The sequence below is a fragment of the Ceratosolen solmsi genome, unplaced genomic scaffold (assembly GCF_000503995.2).
Source record: "Ceratosolen solmsi marchali unplaced genomic scaffold, CerSol_1.0 scaffold1, whole genome shotgun sequence".
Classification (NCBI taxonomy): Eukaryota; Metazoa; Arthropoda; class Insecta; order Hymenoptera; family Agaonidae; genus Ceratosolen; species Ceratosolen solmsi.
The window spans coordinates 4,780,048-4,802,243 of NW_011948415.1; the positions used below are offsets into that span (position 1 = coordinate 4,780,048).

Genomic DNA, 22,196 nt, shown 5'->3' on the forward strand with positions numbered 1-22,196 from the left:
AAACAAGAAATAATATTTTTTTTTCGTATCGGCGCACGTGTATTTAAATTGCAATATGCATTCGTAATGTATAATGTATAATGCATAATCTTTCGTTTAATTATATTCGCAATATATGTATTAAAATAACTTATCAAGTTGTGTGTCGTTTGTAATAATGTTACAATTTTCTAAAACTGATTTTAAAGTTATAATAAATATTCTTTAATAGTATCTAGTATCCGACGTACTATTTAAAAAAGTGTTTATTTTTTCTTAATTTTTTTTGTAAACATACTAAATTATTATCGTATTACGTTCTACTTTCTTCTAAATTTCTTACAATTCAAGTGTTCTATTTAATATAATAATAATAGAAAAAAATAATCTTACATTAATATTAGTAATTTAAAACGTATTTATAATAAAAAATGTTTCTTTTTAACTATATGAATTGAATTATAAGTTAGGCATGTTGTCGAATACAATTACATTAACAAGTAATTAAACTACACGCGCGCACACACGTATATGTATTATATGTATAAAAAATGTATAGAGTCTACGATGACAATTTGACTTTTTAATAAAGTGAAAATTTTTTACAATCTCTAATTTTATCTTTCCATTTTCTTTGCTCAATATATTTTATTTGCGATTTTGTATTTGTGTCCATTTTTTGAAAGTGAAATAGCCATGCCCGCCTTATTCATAATTTGCATACTAAGAGAGAATAACCAGCTAACTGCAATCGTAAAGATATTCTTAGCTGTAAGCACAAGCAGACGAGAGAACGGGATGAAAAGTCCAAGTGTTCCATTCCCCTTTCCATTTTCAGGTTAATGAAGGCCTGCTTATTTTATAATTGACTTTGTATTTTATAATGCCTTTATATATAAGACCTAAGACGTATAAACACGAGGAGAGAATTTATAAAGCAATCTGCAATATTAATATATGTATCGTTATTCGTTAAGTTGTGGCCTAAATTCATGGCTTTTAAAGTAGCAATTTATAAAATGTGCCACGCACAAGCATATTGAATTAAAGATCATTGCATTGTATTTAAATAGGGTAAAAAAAAAAAAAAAAATAACGATGCGAGCCAAGGTATATCGATTACAATAAATTTTTACGCGTTTGTAGTATTTTCGTAGACGGCCTTGATAGGCCGAAATAATACCACTAAGTAATTTTAAAAGAATTTACACGCAGATGCTTTGGTAGGGAGTAATGCAACGGTAAAGATGTTCCATGGAATTATTGATTCGTGGCATTAGCATTTAAGCGAACCCAATTATCGCTGGCCAATATTCATTATCAATTCATCATTCTTCCATAATTTTCATTGAATTTCCTTTTCAAGGATCTGCTTATCAAACGCCGTGGAAGCACTGCGTCAAATTTAGCCAGGCAGCTGCTCTTCGTTAGGCCGTTGCCCAATGCCGGCTAATTACTCCAAACCCGATCAATATTCATATTTATCTCCATCATCTTATTTGCCAAGATCCAATTAATATTTCGAGATATATTTGATTACGCAGACGACTAATTGCGCCGTAAGGAGTGAGCGAGCTAACACAACGAGTATATTCGACATTGTGCACGGCGACTTGGGGCGAGGAAAAGTCAGCTGGTGATCGACGGGTCTACCGAATTTACCATTATAAATTCCCAGCAGAAATCGTTCTATAACGAAGTGACGCGGGCATAATAATTCGTAGCGCACATGTAATGTATCCCGCGACCGACCCGTTCCCTTCACGCGAAACAGGGAAAAGCTTGAGGGGAAATGAAAGGCGCCGTCGTCGTGGGGCGCTCGAGTGCGCGGGCGTGACGCTCGGTGGCGTCGACGAGGCCGGGCTCGAGATGCGCGACCCTCGGCCAAAATAGCCCAGATGCTATATGAAGAAGCTCCACGGGCTTTTGCCGAGCTCGCACGGAGGGTCTGTCGGCGCTACGCCTCTCGTCTCCTTACCCCGCTTTCCTTTGCTTTCCTTTTCTTTCTTTATCGCTCTTTACGTTCGATCTCGCAATCTTTTGGCTGCGGCGCAGCTTTCCTCGACCGCTCGCCCTTTTGTAATATCTTCAAAGTCCCGGCTTCCGTTCAGCGCCCAGCCCACGGCCGTCGATGTATTCTCGGATGGAAATTCGTAAGCGAGTAGGAAGTTCCGAGAGCGAGGTTTAACGGGTCGATTGGTCGGTCGATGGAGCGCCCGAGCTCGTGGAGGAGGCTAATTGTGAAAATCGTTACGCTCGTTCGATTGATAAGTCGAATGGACCAGTTTTTCCTCGCGGTAATGAGAACAATCGGCTTTATCGAGCTTCGCAATGATTTTCTTCGGTGAAGCTAATCCCAGTCGTTGCTGTCTCGTTAAAAGGAAAGGGGAGAGAGTATCGCGTGAAATCATTGGCAGTGATTCGACACAGATGTGTTTCGATATGTGGATCGATTATTTTGTACGACTTTACGTCTAAATTCCTCGATATTACTTAATACGTTAAGAGGAGTACAAGATAATGTCTTTTCGTCGAGCAGCTACAATTTGAACTGTTCTCGCCTCACCATCCCTATCCCCGTCTTCGATCACCCAAGAGTCAAAGAGTATGTCGAGGATGAGTGTGGTCACGAATTGGCAACTTTTGGTGTCGGCGGCGCGGCATTATTATTCGAAATATTGGTCGATAAGGATCACAGGGCGCTATCGTATCCCAGATTAGACGAGTCTTGGAATAGTTCCAATAGGCCTGTGGGAATTTCAAGTCGAGGAGGGAATAATGAAACGGTGGCTTGTCGTATTCGATGCCGATAACATTGTTTGGCGTTGTCTCGACTACGTTGCGCGCGACACGTGTTTATTAACGTGCATTGCCCGTGCGGCTGGGGCGTCCAGGGGCCGAACGTGCAAAATCGCGAAAACTTGGCACGATTAGCGTTTTATGAATTCGCCGAGCGCCATTACGAGGAGAAATAGGATATTGTCCTCGGTGGCGACGACACCTTTAACATCCGCGGATCTCTTCTCCAGTGCTCGTTAAACGTTACATAATGAAAGTCGAGGAGCATCGGTTACAACTTATCCTGGTATTCGTATTGAGATTTTCATTCGAGCTAACGCTCTTCACTCTTAATGGGCTAAAATGACGGGATTGCTATTTGCGACTAAGCTATCAAAGATTTTTTAGCACCTCTTCTCTGGTATTTATAAGCTTTTATTGTGGGGATCGGGTAAAATTAAAAACATTGGCTCCCACGTTAAACATTATTCAAAGCATTATTTTACAGATTGTTATAGATTGTTTGTCTATTGTTATGGATATTTTAACGTTGAAATTCAATTATTTTCGAGGCTTTCCTCGAAAGAAAGACTGTGTCGATATTTACGTTGTCGGTCGGTTTTAACTGCTTTAGTTGGAAATAGTCTCGGCCTTGTGAAATGTAGAGAAACTGTTTGCATTAGAATTGGTAATGAAGTTTGGATCATCTAAGTAACGTAGATCTTACAGAAAATACTCTTTTCCATAGTCATCAAGATAATATTAATAATAATTATATAAATAATAATAATGATAATAATACCACCATCATCACCATTACCATCGCCGTCATTCTTGCTTACAACAAAAATCTTGATTGTTATGAAAAAGTTAGAAAGTTCTGATATATCTTGCGTTATTTAAACGTTTAATGAATAATTATAATGTGAGCAGTCGTAAACACCAACAGTGTCTTTGATTTTGTTAATACAGTAGCGGTAGCAGTAGCAGACTCGTTACAATTATATTTATATAAGTTTCTCGTGCTTGCTTAAAATATTCGCCGTCTCTCTCTCTCTCTCTCTCTCTCTCTCTCTGTTTCTATATCTATCTCTATCTCTCTCGAAATGGCCACGATGTCTTCTAACCGGCAAACACATCGTATATTACGAGTAAACAAGGGCCCTTTTAACGCCGGGAATTATCGTTTATAAAAGCGAAGATAAGTGAAAATCATCGTCACTTGGTTAGAAGTAACTTCTCCTTTCATGATGCAACTCTACCATTCGAGCGACTCACGAAATAGAGTCAGTTTTGTTACGTTTACGTTGCGATTTTCACGATAATCTAGGTGCACGAGCTAAAAGCCCAAGTCTTCTTTTGTATTCTCAGGAATGAATGGCAAAACTTTTTAAATCTTGCAACTTGCTCTTTCATTCGTGTAAAATGGACTTGGGTTGAGAAATATGAACGTTGTAGTTATATTTTTGTCTTGATAACGTCATTGAAGTATCTTGTGCACAAGATAATGGAAGATATAATATATAATTTCAAATATAATAAACAAGGTTTATATATTTTTAAAAATAGTGTAATTATATACGTGACTTGGATGAAATTTAATAAAACACAAAAAAAAAAAGTCAAAACATTATCATTTTTAGCCGCTAAGACGGATGTTTCTAAACATCGTCTAAAATCATTCCGACTAATAAATATAAAGTTGTATTTGTAATTTTTAAGAATTAGAGTTGATTTAACGTCGTAATAAAATAAAATTGTAATAAAATTAAGAATTGGTTTCGACTATTATAAAATTTGTACAAAATGTCAACGATACCAATAAGATTATTTTGGATTGAAAACTAATGCAAATCTTATTTGTAGTTGTCTTTCGTCGAATCTGCTGAACAAAGCAACAACAACAGCGACAACAATAAATGAATAAAATAAAATATATAATAATTTTTATTATTTAAATAGAAAACGAGATACGTGATATCGTAATGCCATTTTAAATTATTGCATTATATTTTTAACTTAGATTCTGTAATGCGTGAATAATATTAATTTATGAAATATAATTCTGCAATGGATGGCGAGTAGCTTAGCAAATTTTTACTACTTCATTAAGAATTGATTAAGAAAATGATGAGTTGCGTTAAATTTACGGTAGATTAAGAAACCTTTGATTCATCCATTCATAGACTGCATATTCATGATAATCTAACTGAAAAATTATATTTTTGAAAGGTGAATTTGAAGTTTATGTTCCCATGCATTGCCACGAATTTACCTCAGTCTACGAGAAATTCGTTTCACGTGTAAGTAAAGTAAGTCTGAAATGCATGGATATTTTAACAATCTCTTAAAGTACAAATACCTCGAGCAACAAAGAAATTCGTCTACGATTTCACAGTTAACCACAATTGGAGAAAAAAAAGGAGAAAGAGAAGATAAAAGAGAACTATATGCATAGAAGAATGCAAGAAAGAAAGCTTTGACGGGACAATTAGAAAAAACAGTAAAAGTCGTTTACAAGCACCTCGCGCGCTGGAAAAAGCGGTTTGCAATTTTTCCGTGGAATGGTTTCTCGGTCGATCTCGAGTGGCGACTGCAGCAGTAGCTCGTCTTCTCGTTTTTCCCGGCACTTTCGAGTTTTGAAGCAGTTTCTCGTCCGGTTGGACGGGGGGTTTCTCTCGTCGTAGTCAACATGGCCGGATAAGGCGCTCCTGCAACTAAGCAACAACATGGCAAACATGGCAGATCATGGGTGTTGAGGATCGGGGAGCGCCGAACGTAAAGTCGCCAGCATCTCTTCGGATCTCGAGCTCCGACCCTGAAAGTTTCGACTGATTTTCACCTCCTAACTTTGGCCGTTGGGGCTGCTTTTACGTGACGAGCGTCGGCTTAGATTAACCTCCATAAAGAAAGTCGAAGGTGGCGCCGTATGACTCGGCAGTTGGTCGAAAGTTTCATGCGAATTATATGTCCCCAGGATGCCCTATGAGCAATAAAAATAACGCTATCGGTCAATCCACTCTAATGCAATTAAATGGAGACTGTCGTAAATTTTGACTTGGAGCCTTTTTCTTTAATAAGCTCGTTTCTAATAAAATATTCACAATTTTAAGAAATTCTTCATTTTATTTGAAATGGGAGGATTTGCACGTGATTATAAGATCTTATGTTTTTAGCGGCATTATTGGAATTGATTCGTAATTTATAATAAATTTCTGAATCTTTGGCTATTATTTTCGTATAAGCTGTCGCAAAATTAATAAAATACTTTTTTGAGCTCTAAAAATTTTTCCCAATATATGAACAGAATCTCAAATTAAAAGTTGCCGTTAAAAGTAGTGGATTGTTCTTTTTTTTTTTTTATTTAGTTCAATGTTAAGTTCGTGAAAATCTATATTATTCTCCCGAGAAAATTGTGGGAGAGTGTTAAATCGAATATAAAGATTAGGTTTTCACTACGAATTGTATTTTGAAATAATTTTATTACAAATTTTATCCGTATCATTGTTATAGCTTTCGTTCTTTTTTCAAATTTTTTTTTTTTTTTTTTTACATGCTCTATTGTAATCTTAAATAATCTTTAATTAAATCAATGCGAGATTATTTGTTTTTATACAATTGCATTATACTTTTGCATTAAATGAATTTATAAGCATAAAGCTATTTATTGCAACAGTATTTATAATGTTGTCTAAAGTTTTTCTTCTAATTTTCGCAATATTATACTTGATTTTACTATGTATACTTGATTTTATCATTTGAGAGTTATAATATAGAAAAAACAGTGCAATTACAATTATTATGAAGACTACGGTTATACTTTATTATAATTTATATGTATATGTGTAAGAACCTATTTTTAACACGATGATATATTGTATTTGGTTTTTTTTTTTTTTATGACAATATATTTTATTTTCTTTTTACTAATTTTATAAAATGCATTATGAAAGAATGCACGGCAAATTTTAATTATATTAATTTATACGGCATAGTAATTATCGTGTTCAAGACTATTCGTAATGATGCCTATTTTATTTTTTCGTTCGTTTATCAAGAATAATTTTCAAGAATAATTTTCATTTTCATTTTTTAAAGAATTTTTCTGTTTATATACACAAATTATAAAAATAATCTGTAAATATAAACTAATTTCTTTAATAATAAAAATTTTGATAATGTAAATGAGTATATAAAGAATATGATTTTAATTGTAGAATTCCAGATGTATTATAAAATACTCGGGCATTTAATTAATCTTGTATTCTAAAAATTTTTAATTGAAAAGATTTTTTAATACCGTGCTGACTTTTTTTTTCACTGAAATTTTAATCTCATAATTTATTGTCATGATTCACTTGATTCGCGTGGATTAGTGCTGAAAAATCCGAGAATTTAAGTAACAAAAGTATACATAAATAATCTAAGATAAAATCAATCGTTTCAATCGTCGCATAAACGTTGTAGACAATATTGATTAAACGTATTTAAATTACAGAAGAAAGTTTGAGTTACATTGAGTGATTATATTTTTAATTATTTGTATTATTAAGTTGTGATGTCAATGAACCTCATATATTGATCGTAGATTGATAATTTAGATTGTAATTAAAATTGGTGCTATAATTATTTATAAATTTTTATGTAATGAAAACATTTAATCTTTATGTAATATTTGAATAGTTTTAATTTATATATATATAAATATATATATATATATATATATATAGTGCAAATTTTACTTGATAAGTATTTGTATATAATGAACGATATTTTTTAAGAATACAATATATATATTCTCTTAACACATCATTGTAAATGCAATACTTTAAATTAATTTTATAAATCAATTAAAGTGTAATATACAGATAGGGGATGCTCAATTTATCATACATTTGTTGTTTAATTTTTTTATAATTGTATTATCTGTTTGATTCCAAAAATATTACAGTTAACACGTCTTAACTACTGATCATTAAAAAATTTCTTACCAAGTTTTTAAAATACTATTTCCTGTTACATAGATTAGATATCCTATCATATCTATTGTGTATTTACATTTTAATATTAAGAATCGAGAAATGTAAATTGAAATAATTTTTATCATAGTCTAGTAATAAACTTAGCAATAATATACTTTGATAAGAGATACTTTTTAAAGGTAAATTATAAAAAATTCTATTTATATGAAGAAATGCTTCTATTGAAAGTATGAAAGTAATGTTTCTATTTTATAGTTTAAATTTTATTATATAATACTAAGAATACGTGCAAAAAAAAAAAAAAAACAACAAACGTAAATGTATCGATAATTCTTTACATAAAAGTGAATATTCTAAAAAAATATATGATAAATGCACGTGTAAAAAGAAGAGTCTACTACATTTGTAAATCTGTTAAGCTGGACAACGATGGGATAAGTGTCGAAGTTTTGTCAAAAGGCACCTCGCTATTACATTAAATACGTACGATTTTGCCTAAAGTGTGTAATACACATCTGTAATTTAATTCAATGCTTAAGATTAAGAAATCATACTGCAATATTGCTCGGTACAACCCTATCCGCCGCGTGCGAGCTAATTCTCCCGCTTAAAGTCACAGTCATTTTAACGTCGTCTTTTACGAAAATGTCCAATGCATTGGCCCAACAGTCATGCTTGCACCGTCCGTCGATTTGTATTTAAAAATCAAATAACAGACCCACGGCCTCCAAACATTTCGTTTCGCCTGTTTTATCGCGGCAACGCACTCTAACAATCTACCTCGACCTACGGCGCCGCGAGGTGAAAGAAAAAGATGTATACGCCTTACCAAGAAAATTGGAGGGAAAAAATGCGTAACTCGTCGACTGGCAGACTGAGCGCGCGAATTCCGACCTCGTCATGTGCGTTAGCGCCGATAGTTGGAAGTTGACGGATTAAAAAAGCCGACAAATTGCTGGAAGAAATCACACGGCCAGTGGCGTCTCGTCCCGCGCGCGTCTCCATTCCGCGAAGAAATGCAGCGATCCTCCTTTCAGCGCGCGAAAGCTTCTATTTTGAGAGGCGGGATGGAGTAGATGTTTGCCGCTGTCGGAGCTGGGGCTGGAAAATTGCATTGCCACGACGCTAATAGCCCGTGGCTATTTTATGCGCGTTCCCGGCGCGATACGTTTTCCGGGGGCTCGACAAAAGCGCCGACAGATGAGACGTCGGCGCTTGTTGAATCGACTGTTCCTGAACAACCAAATACTTCAATGGATCTGTGTTTTGTGCAATGGCGTTGGTGGTGTACGATAGTAGCCGGGAAGAGGGAAAGGGAGGCGTTAATTTGGCGCTGTTGCAATGCGCATCATATATTTTCACTGAATAAATCTGCTCGGTGCTTTGGCTTCGTGTTATCGATAGCTTTATTATTCCGATAGTTTGTGTTTATCATCTTCGTGTGGCGCTTTATTTTAAGCTCGATGATGAAGCCTGTGAGGACGATTATTAACGCGACGAGTTATTCGTCGGTGATTATTAGGATTTTCAGCTCTCACTCACCGACCACAGCTGTTACACGAGATAACTGTTTACATTCTATTCTGTTATACATATTAGCTCGTATTCTCCTCTTAGGATCATATTTTATCAAAATTTCACGCTACAACATATTGACGCACTTTAATAATAATAATAAGAATAATAATAATAGTAGAAGGAAAAAAAAATTATTTTCGTTAAATTCAGGAGACGGAAAGCTGTGTATATAATACTCGACCGATCTAAAAATATAGATTTAAACTGAAATAGAAACTGCCCTTATAGAGATATTTTTACCTAAATCTATTTATGTAAGATGACCTTGAATGCTATTAGATTATTGAATATAATACCATGAGCGTAATACAGGACATGACGACGACGAAGGGCTAGTAGGTAGTAGTAATAATCACTCGTATTAAAAGTTTGAGATTTGCAAGTCGCTATTAAATTTTCACTACAAATTAAAAACATTTTAAAAACGGGCATTATAAAGCTTTTCCACGCGGCTTACTATAACATTGTACATTACGTTTTTCAACGAGCACGATAAATTTTTACTTTTTTTACTTTTTGTATGATAAAACTTTTCAAAATACACATATCATTTTATTTAATTACATGAAATAAGTAAATTGTCAATATGAAAAATAATAAATTTCTAATATATGAAAACAAAACAGAACAAAAAAAAAAACAAAAAACAAAAAAAAACAACTTGTAATGTTATTAATATCATACAAGTTTTATACGGTGGTAATATAAAAGAGTGGAAAAGGAGGATAAAAAAATCGCAGGCTATCATAAATAATTTATTACGAACATCTGTTCTTGAAAGATAATATTATTTAATTACTTGCCCCTTCGTATGGAAATCACAAAGAAAGCTAAAATTATAACGCCATTTGTAGTCAACACCTAAGAAAAAAAATCTTACGATCCTGAAATCTTAATACATCTTTACGGTATGTTAATATAGATATGAGTACTAATCAAGGATTTAACTATTTTCTTTAATGTCTAATTTGTTTTTAAGAACTTTAACGTACGAGTAAGAATCTGGTTAGAAATGCTTAAGCACATTTAAGCTTAAGTAGTGAAGAAATTTCCTTAAATACATAATGTAATACATAAACAAATTTTATTGGCTCTTAAAAATTTATACGTAATTTGTTAAAAAAATCTACATATATATATATATATATATATATATATATATATATATAAAATATAATAAAAAAAAATAAATAAATAATTGATTTTTACAATTATTTCTCTCCTATTTTTACCAGGATGTTATAGATTTTTCAGGAAGTTAGATTTATTTTCAAATTAAATATTAAGCACGACTTTTGAATTTTATATCTATTCGTGAAGTGATTTCATCTAAACAAGCTGCGAAAAGTATTAAAAATTATAATAAGAATTACCTTATCGATAAATACAAATAAATGTATATTTATATAAATAAATTTGTATATTTATTCATTGCATTGCATACCAACAAATTGCATTCTTACAAAATTGATAATATTGCCATAGGAATAAATACTTTTAATAGCAATAAAAGCTCGTAGAAAATGTTATGAATGTTTAGGATGGAATCTTGCTTTTTCGAATAATTTTAATGCGCCTTGTCTATTTATAAATATTTTGAGAGAGGAAAAAAGGAAAACAACGTGAGAGGTTAAATAACATTACAGAAAATAACTTAAAAACTCACCTTCCCAAGACGCTTATATTTTGAAACATTTCTTCCTGGGCAGATATAGAGAGCAGTTATTGTCGTGATAAATATTTAAATAAAAGTAGCTTTGAAATGTCTGAAAAACAGCAGCCAAGTAAAGGGGTTAAAGTACGGGACTCATTTGGACGTGTTTTTGATAAGGCAATAGTTTCATACACATACAACACCAACATTATTGTTCTCCGTATTTTCTTCCGGGACCTGACTAGACGTGAAATTCCTCTTGCAGATGACAACTCATGACTATGCCAAAGAGAAAAATATCCGAGGTAATAAATGTTTGGAGGGATCGCTAGCGGTTTTCATGCACGTGCGGAGCCAGACATTGGCAATAATCGTAGCTCACAATTACAGTATTTTACTCTTTTAATCCTTTGACGATAATTTAGCCGAGACAGAGCGGCGAATTCGGTGATGCGCGTATATATCGTAAAATTGCGAAATTTTTACGTACTTTTATGCACATCTTTATGTATTCTAATATTTCACATTGTCTCTTTTGTAAAAATGATGAAGAGAATTGGTTTTTTTTTCTTTTGTTGTTGTTATTATTGTTGTTGATTTTGTTATCATTTTGTATAAAAATCTCACATAAAATCTAATATTAAGTTTCTCTTGGCTAAATATGTGTATTTTAATAATGAATTTTCTTGCTCGTTTCATGGATAAGAGAAAGTTTTTCAAGCTTTATAAAATTATGTTATTAATTAGAATATTTATAGCCTGTATTTAATTATAATAAATTTTCTATTTCATCGTGTAGGATAATATATCTATAATTTGTATGCATTAAACCATAGATATGATAATAATTTTAAAAGTTGTAATGTTTTTTTTTCATTCATTGGTTATATATTGCTAACTTGATTATTTTGCCTTAATTAAGAGGAATAAGAAATTTCATTTCATTATTTGAAAATTTATCTCAAATAATGTTTAAATTGCATTGAATACTCGTTTTGTATTAGCAGGCTAGTTTGCAAATTATTTAGCATATCGTTTGAGATCGGCATTATGCCAATCGTAAGGTATAACATTTTTTTCTCGGTGAGCGAGCAGCATACTTATAAAAAAAAAAAAAAAAAAAAAATATATATATATATATATATATATATATATTTTTGTATTTGCATTTGAAAATGTTGAAAGGAAGTTGTATTCTTAATTCTACTCTAAACAAATACAAAATCAAAATCCATCTATAGTTCAAAGTCCCTCAAATGTAGATTTTATTCTCCTTTAAATGTCATCTCACACGTTATTAATGAAATCGATGTGGTCATGTTGAGGAGCGTAACTTTAAATTGTTCGAAATATCTAAAGTGAAGTAAAAAGCAAAAAGTTATGCGGTAGAAATCGAGAGTTGAGAGTATTTATTATAGGCGATCATTTTACATTAACGATGCAACATTAATTTATTAAGCAGTATAAATTAAATTTATTATAATTAAAACCGCCGTAGCGTTTACATTATAATTCATAAATTTGCACGATTCGCGAACCTTAAAGCAGTACAGATTTAACCTCTTTGAGCAATCTATAGAGCTCGTTTGGCTCGTTTCCTTGGATCCCGAAAAAAAAAAAGTAAAAAAAATAAAAGGCGAAGCCTAAGAGCTCTTGCGGAGAAAAAGCCAAGTATTCATTCTCTGGCTATCTTTCTCTCTTTCTCTCCCTTTCTCTCTCTCTTTCGCTCTCTGACTACTTAATGGTAAAGGCACGGGACGGTGATGGTGGTGGTAGTGGCGGTGGTGGAGGAGAAGAGGAAGAAAAAAGAAGAAGAAGAAGAAGAAGAAGAAGAAGAAGAAGAAGAAGAAGAAACAGAGAATCGCAGCGGAAACGCGTATTACGCTCCTTGGAGCACGTTTTAGCTGACTCGTAGCAACGAGCACGAGTGTGTGCGCGTTGGCGCATTGAAAACCGCACGCACACGCAGACCCTATCGAGCACGTTATTGTAATCGCTGCCCGATTAATTGTACTATGGTTTTGCTCACTCAGTGCCGGCCCAAGCAGCTGCGTCGATCTCTCTCTTGCATATTCTCTTGATACAGACTAATCGCTTCGGAGCGGTGCCGAAGCTTCGAAAAATCGTAGACCTCAGATTTCTCATTTTCAATCTCGCTCTCGGATACAATTTGATAGGGGCGAGGAGAAGGAGAAAGATGCACTATTAGATGTAATGAGTATTGCTTTTATGTTTTTCCTTTTGCCTCTGTCATTGTCAAATTGTTATTACGATTAATCTTACTTTGTTTCAATCTCCCTCTAAGCAGCTTCAATTTTTCAATCGTTCTTACGGGCTTTTTGTTACCATTACACGCACGTTTCACGAATGAATAATTTTTTCACCGAAAATGTTTAAATTAACAACTACTTTGGGAAATTAAAAAAGTCTCGATAAATTTTTTCGTGCGATATTCGAATAAGATTGTCTTTGTTTATATAAATGAACTTGACTACGACTGTCATTTCATTGGAACGTAAAAAAAATCAGATGATAACGGATAAATATAAGTTTAACAGTTTACATGTGAATTTGGATTAAAACGAAGTGTAAGAAACTAGATAAAAATAAAGACAGATCCTTCATTGATCACCGTCGATAATCTTTCTCGACAAATATCCTTCGGTTTTCATACGGAATATTGTGCTTTTTCAATTTCAAACGTCCATTATTATAAAATAATTTATAAAGATGTGGAAATTAAATTATTGCCAATAGTGCTAATTGAAATGTTAACGATAACATTAAACAGATCACCTTGCGTCAAGTCTACTTCGAAATTCACACATGTAATTCGATTAGAGAGAGAGAGAGAGAGAGAGAGAGAGAGAGAGAGAGAGAGTGAGAAGAAAAAAGCTATCCGGTGGAAAAAAAATTCGGTCACGATTAATTAAAGCTATGCTTAATTTTCAGTTTAAGCAAACTCTTGGCCACAATTGCCAGTAATATGATCATTCAATGGAATGGCCTCGATTGAATTTTCTGCCTAAGATTTGAAATTCAGTTTGCTCAGGCGTCAGTACTACCAGTAGAAGCGACTAGACATACCACACATCCGTCAGATACTCATGTCCAAGTCGATCAATCGTGCTCGTAGTAATTGTCTTGCAGCTGTCTAGTCGCTCGATGACTCCCCGGAGTTCGCTTATGTACGAGTTTGCCTCTGCAAGTTTGCTCATTCACGCACGCACACGCAGTCCTTATCTGCTCGAGTATTCTTATCAAAGCTCAGGGCTGGAGAATCGCTAGTCTCCGAGAGCTGAAGGGGGATAAGCGACGATCCCCACGTACGACGAAGAGAGCGAAAGAGATGAGCAAAGAGAGCTGAAAAATGAAATCCGGAGGGTTGCTCACAATCGCACCCCGCCGAGCTAAATGTTTCGCGTATTACAAAGTGCACTTATGCTCATAGATAGCCGGTGGGTTAAGTGCGGCGTTTTTTTTTTTTTTAAAGGGTGTTCGTGTATTAAGGGGTTGTTGGAAGAATGAAACTTTGTTAAAGGGAGTGCGATCGCTCTTCTGCGCTATTGATTTTCAAGCCTCGTTTTTCTTCAGCGGCGTGACTATACGGATATAGTGTTATGTGGGCTACATAAGAGAGCGAAAATGTTATAGTGTTTTCCTTGTCTCTTTCATGTAATCTCCTTCAAATTGTCGGTCGAAGCATAAAGAGAGCTTTGTACTTGAGAAGAGGTGCTTTTCTGCTCTTCAATGATCATTTGTAATTTGATGGGATGAAGTTAATTTGGTTGCGACGATGATGGCACTATTGTATAAACTGTTTAACATGATATTATCAATAATATTACTAATAAGAGAATGCGAGTCTCAAACGTTTTTTCGGTTATAAATAAATTGTCTCGTTAAAATCCTGCGATAAGCCATTTACGTCAAAATATAATTTCCAAACGACTATTTGCTTATTCCAATCATTGCGACATATACATATATATATGTAAGTATTTAATAATATTTTTACAACCGACGAAATACCAAATTATTCAAGTTATATTTGTTAAAAAGAAATTGATATGTATTATTATATTGTAGGTTAAACATTTTGGATAAATCTGAATATACGAATAATGGGCTGTTTAAATGCATTATAATTGAAAGTTTTTAAATATTTTATAATATTTCAATTATATGTTACATTTTTGGGAGATACTGATGCATTATGCATAAAATGATAAAAGTATCTCATTTCGAAATGTAAGAGATTATAGATGCTTTTCTTAAACTATATTTACGACGAAACGTGATTGAAATTTTGTTTGTTTCTTGCTCTTGCAATTGCAACATCATTATCTAAAGGGAAATAAAATTCAGTTGAAGTCCGGTAGTCTTCCACTGTTATTAACATGAAATTAATTAATCACAAGGCTTTACTGTCTTGTAATTTTTCTATAATTTTAATCTGATAAATAAATCTGTAGCATGACATGCTATTAATTTGTGGGATTCTAATTATTAGTTTCAATAACAAGACGTTGTTTCCAGTTATCATTTCGCAATAATTATTTTGTTTGTACTCTTCTTTTTATTTAATTAATACGCGATAAGCAATTTGGCATATTACAGCAAAAAGTACTAACATACTATGGCATGTTTCTTTTTATTATTTTTTTACTTATTTTGTTCTAATGTTATATATATATATATATCGGTCACATTAAAAATGATAAACAATGATGTGAAATGATATGCAATGAATTTTTATTCGAAAGCTTTATTTATATTCGAAAAATAGCATTATTACACCATTCGAATTGTATTACCCATACTCATTTATCATAGGCATGTATTTTAAACGAACGTGAAATGTTAATTTAGTTACTTTGAAATATGGACGTACGCAAGTGCGATATCAATCTTTCATGATTTATTATCATTTTACGAATTATTATTATTTTTTTTTATGCATTCCTGTTTGTTAAATGATGTATCTGCATTTATTTTTACGTTTATTTTATTCACGCGTCTATTTCAATTTGGTTTGGGTGTAATTGGTCGTATCATATTTCAAAAAACAGATCTCGAGCAGATGATATTTTATTTCTAATAAGTCTTTTAATTTGCAGGATTCAGGGGCTGGTGGACCGACAGATGACGATGAAGCGTCTCGAACTTGTGTCAAAAGGTTGGCTTAACATTAATGTTTTTATTCTAAATTTAATTTAAAAATTATGAGATAAATGTTTTGAATTGTTGTTTTGAATTGTAACAAGTATATTAATATATACAATTCCATTTAGTCTCGAAAATATTTAGAATCAATTTTTAATATATTACAGTCGACATTTTATTAGATTCAAATTAATTTTTTAGACATTTAGACGTTGAGGTTCGTCTGTCGCCAAATTTTATTATTGTGTAGTATACTACAGCATAGTATTATTCATAATAAATGTAATTATCGATGGTTTCTATCCAATAAAGGACATTCCTTTATTAATATTCAATTTACAATGATAATTCGGGCTTAACAACTCTTTTGCAACAATACATAGCTTTGCAATAACATTATAATTAACGATAATCTAGGTCAAAGTATAAATATACAATAAAACTCACTAAATTAAAATAAATGACTTTTCATATTATACTATTTTCATTTCAAATTGCTAAGGACTTAGATTGTCATTTAAAATTCAATATTCACTAATTTTACTAATAATTCACCAATTTATAGAGTAATGGTTATTTTTACTATTACTTTACAAACGGCAACATCCATGCACGTGTCATCCAGGAACGTGCCTGAATGTTAATATTTTGAAAAAGTCTACTTAAGATTATTATTATAATAAGATAATTATTACTTTGTACATGTATAATTTTCAAAAGTATATTTCTACGTATGTGCCGGTATAATTGTATGGAAATAATTGTTCAACATAAATATTAAAAATTAATTAGATCGAGTGATGTTACTATAAATTTTTTTTCTCTCACAAATGACTGTGTTATAATTTATTTAGAGATAAAATAGAGAAAACTTTGAATATTTTGTGTTTCTCGACGACTCAGATCTTATTTCAACGGCGCATAACGTACAAATCTTTATTATTATCATATTATAACTCAAATGTTTACTATAAATTTTCGCGTAATTTTTAGAAAGTAAATTAACGCAGGAAGCTAGATAATTCTTATGTATAATTATTATATAGGTATATTAATGTTTGAATTTATTATAAAAAATAATTCTTTTAAATAATTACGAAGAAGCAAATAGAATTCACTTAAGATTTATAGATTTTGATAAGACACTTTTTAATTAAACTTAAATAACGCTTCAATCATTATTCAATGAATTTAATTTATTTAATATTTACTTACATATGTATACTCACATAAAATGTACAATAATAAAGTTTTATTTTCAATGATATGAATTTGTTTGATAAGGTTTGTATTATTATCGAATACATTAAATCTTATTACACTGACATTGCGTTTAATTAGAGAAACTACGGTGGGTTTCTTTTACTAATTCAGTAATGTTATTATAATAAAAGAGATAAAGAATAATTTATTGTACAAAAATATGCATTTTTAGTATTTTTATGCGAAAATCCGTGTCATTTTATCTTAAAAATCTAAACAAAGAATTTTGAGATGAATAGTAGTTGAAATTAAATTATTTTCTACACGATATAATTATATAGATAAACATTTCAAACGTGCTGTTTTCATCGGTTGGCGAATCTACGATAAATTATATTATCGTGCTTAAGCAACGAAATTGAATTATCTTCGACGCATATGCTACTTGAAAGTCAGCTTTGCCTACATTGTATTTAAAATACCATTTCAATACACTTTCTTTTGCAGTTTTGATTGCAAATAATTAAATGGACTAAATTTTTATGTCCACGAAATGAAACATTCGTAGCATTAACGTGCGCAAGTAATTCTGGCGCGTTGTTGGTCCAATATTAAAAAAACATTCTTCCATTCGATCCTAATGAAGGAAAATCACAAGTGCACCATGACACACAACTTGCCAATTCCATAAACTTCACTATACAAGTCCTAGATAAGAAATAATCACATTTCGTATAATTAGTTTAACAATATCATCCTGGCCTCCGCTTTGTGTCGCTGAACGATATAAAAGACCATTGACGTTAAAAGACAATCGACTTCCTCGTTCGTTTGATTAAATCCTCTCGTAATAATAATACAATTAAAGTAATGCCCCGTCATTGTCAAAGAAGAAAGTCTATTTCGCGAGAGTGATAACCCAGTACTGCGCGTTTCCGTGAGAGCCACCGCTAATGTAAGTAGTCGCGTTAATTAGTCGGCTTGACTTGTCGCTCGGTGCAGCGTCATTTGCACCGAGAGCACAGTTATTGTGAAAGCTTCAAGAGTTTAATATTTTTATCTTAATCTGAAACTTGAGATTTTTCGGGGGAGCTGAAAGGCGCATTGATACGATTAAATTCCCTGTTCTGGTTATGGTACGCATGGTTATTTTGTCAAAATTATTATGGAATGGCGTTGGAAATAAAATTTCCGATCGGCAAAGCTTACGTATTCGAAAAATAATGAATTGAAACGATTTCTTTTTCTTTTTCTTTTCTTTTTTTCTTTTTCTTTTTCTTTTCGTTATAAGAGATAAAATATATTCAACATTTATTAGTAGGATTATTTCGTTATTATATAGGTAGTTATTGTGCACACGAATTTGAAAATTGAAAAGTCGGGGCTGCATGTTTGTTGCGTATATAAATTTGGGATATGAAAATACCAATTGCTGACAATGGTATTGGATAATAAAATAGATGAAAAACTTGCACAATTATGTGAATCGTATAAGAGAAGAAATTCCTTAGACCTCGTTATTTGCGATTGAAGAATAATTCAATTCTGGTAGATCGAGATGGGTGAATGTTTGTCGACATGACAATGTAGAATTGAAAATTATCATTGAGCATCGTAATGAAAAATTCAGTGTATAAAAGACTTTCAAATGCATAAAGATAAGGATGTAATAATATTATTAAGTTGGACTCGAAAGTAATATTGTACAATTTAAGATGCTGGGCAGATTTAGAACGTGGAACAGAGAAAATTTCTATATTTTTAATTATACAGTAATCACTATTTTAGTTTTCAACCACTACTATTTAGAATTATAATAATTTATCCGAGATCGTTATATCTGAGATTGATTTATATAAACTTTTAATTATATGGCATTGAGAGAATCGACCATATTACTTTATATTAAAAAAAGTCTAGAATTACGTATGTTATTAATAATTTGAAAGCTTTCGTAAATTATTAAAAATCAAAACATAATTGTTGTTTATAATAAGTATCGTTTTATTAATAAATCAAAGGATGTTTGAACACACACGCGCGCGCGCGCGCGCACACACACACACACACACACACACACACACATATATATATATATATAATTTGTATATGCTATACGATCTTGTGAAAAAGATTTATTTGTATGTAGAAATGATTATCGATAGCCATATTGCTAATCTTTATCTTCGATCGATAAATATGACGACATTACAAACGATTTCAAATTTATAATAATCAATAATAATATATCCAATAGCGTATATGTTTGCTTACATTAAATATAAAAAACCCATTAATTTTAATATTAGTATGCGAATAAAAATTAATTTTATTATTATGGTACTATTAAATATAAGATATAATTTACTGTACTATAAATATTAAAATTATTTTGAAATACTTTATCATGTTATTTTATGTTTTTTTCGTTTTATGATCAGCAGTAATTATTTGACCGAATAATTGAAAAAGCAATTGAATCTAGTTAGTTCAATTTAAATAATTATCGATTGTAATAAGTCTAATATGATATAATTTATGATAGTTATATATAAGTATGCATATAGTATTAAATTAAATAATAGTTGATGTCAAGTTCTTGGTAAAACAATCCATTACATAGCTACGACCTAATTTTTAGTTAAAATTCATTACAATTATTAATTCTAGTAATTTCATTAATGTTGGGAGTATGGAACTGTATTTCTTTAAAGTTTGATTATTTCTAACATCGTAATTGATATAGGTAGCTTTAATTCTAAAAAGTCGCTATTTCCTCAAACGACAGTTAAACATTACACGCAATAAATGTTGCCTGAAATGTGCTACGATTGATAGCGATTGATTAGCATAAATTATTACAAAACAGTAGCTGTTTTCCCATTTAAAAGTCAAGTTACCATTACAGTTAGTGTATAGATCATAGCGCGTTCCGTAATTTTACGATCTTCATGTTCTTCTGAAAAAAAGTATTTCATTTTTGATAAATGGTCTGCATGCTGGGGATAATATCTTGGAACGGTGTGAAAGTACCAAACAGCATTAAAAACTCCTCTTAATTAATTTTAACGACAGGGCTTTTCAGTGAAATCGATGAGAGAAACAATGGTAGTAATGGTAAATGATCGGACAAACAGGAAGCGTCTTCGCTTTTAATATTTTTTATTTTCAACATTATACCAGTTCATCTTTCGCTTATTGCCTTCATTGGAGTAACTTTCTAAAATTCTGCCACGATCGTAATTTCGGCTTGTAATTTTACGCTAAGGCAATTACGAATTCCGAGGATTAAGAAGCGACTAAGAATATACGACAACGTTGAGCGGAAATGCAAGCGAATGGATCATAGTAGTTAGACGCGAGTGCCTTTTGAAAAATTGGGGAGCGTTTTTATTTAATAGTATTTTTCACGATTTTCATTGTCGAACGTTTGGAAATTAGTTCGATCCTTACGGCCAGTAGCAAAAACTATTTATCAATTGGTTTTCCGTTATGACGAAATTATTTCCTGGAATCATTGGCAAAAACTTCGACTGATGAAATAGGCATTGGCTATTATAACTTTGGTTTTAAAATGGCTGCGAGTTTTCCAAATTTTCGTCTTTTTCACAATTACTCGTCGAATGTCAAGTAGTTTCGATGTCTAGTAAAACAAGCATATAATGGTAAAAAAAAAAAAAAAATTTATCGTTAGTTTAGGAATCGATAGGTTCACGGTGTAACGCCTTGTTGATCAATCCGAATGGAAGTACTTTTTCAGAATAGGGAAACTCGACTCGAGAGCTAGCATACAATAATAATAACTTATTCAATATTTCATATAAAGATAATGCTCATATAATATGAGCATTTGTTCGATAAATCATTAACTTTGCGCAACAAATTGAACGTAGAGCGTGAATTATTATAACAATAAGATACAGAAGACCTAGCAATTAAATTAAAGAATAGAGAAACTATGATTTATCAACGATAACGTGAATTTAATGCCGTAAAATTAGATTGCACATCGATTTTTCAATATTGCAATTCATTTGTAAATTTGTTTTAATGGAATTTAGAATAGCGTAAAGTATTGGGAAATTCTCATCGGTTTATGATTTTTTTTCTTTTTTTTTTTAAACTAAAAAGAATAGCAATGACCGCTCGACTGAAGATTTGAAAGAGTAACGATCGATTTGTCAATCGATTTACGACATTTGATTTATAAGATTGATCGGTTAAGTAAGTCGATAAGGGACCAAATAAGAGGACCAAAATATAAGTGTAACGATGACCGATCATACGGTAAACAATTGCCGTAATAATGTCGAAGACTACGTGCACGAAAAAACTTATTTACAAGCTCAACATGCGTAACAACTTTCTTATATGAGTGGCACACGGGAGTCACCGAGTTCCTCGTTTGAATTATACAATTTGCTGTGAAAAGAATAAATTACACAACAATGGGACTTGCGTGTTCATTGTGCCGACATTGCCGACTGCATTGTCGAAGTCTCTGAGATTTTCGTGGAAAGTACCTAAAAATGATAAGAGATTGATTCAGCGTGCGGTGATCATTTCCTGAAGTGCTCTTACAACGAGCCGCTGCGTGCCACATTTTCTTCTTGTTCGTGTAGTTGAGTAGCAGTGGGCGCAAGATAAAGGCTTTCGCGGAAATCATAAGACAATTAAATGTCGCTCGGCTGCCATTACGATTTACAATCGGCAATTAAAGTCAAGGCGGCGCGCGGCAGGGAAACCGAATCCAGGCTGTGAGAGCGTGAGGATACGATTGAGCAATTATCACTAATTGCAATCTACGATCAAGGACCTCGGGTAGTAGCGCGGGAATGGCAGGGAATGGCAATAGC

At 32.3% G+C, this 22,196-nt stretch overlaps 1 protein-coding gene across 1 annotated transcript in view; it reads left to right on the top strand.

Moving 5' to 3' along the window:
* Window positions 1-22,196, top strand: part of ssh (Protein phosphatase Slingshot) — a 225,680-nt gene that overhangs the window by 4,890 nt on the left and 198,594 nt on the right. The window contains 1 exon segment of the mRNA XM_011495493.1: window positions 16,092-16,150. Coding sequence (XP_011493795.1) covers window positions 16,092-16,150 — 59 coding nt within the window.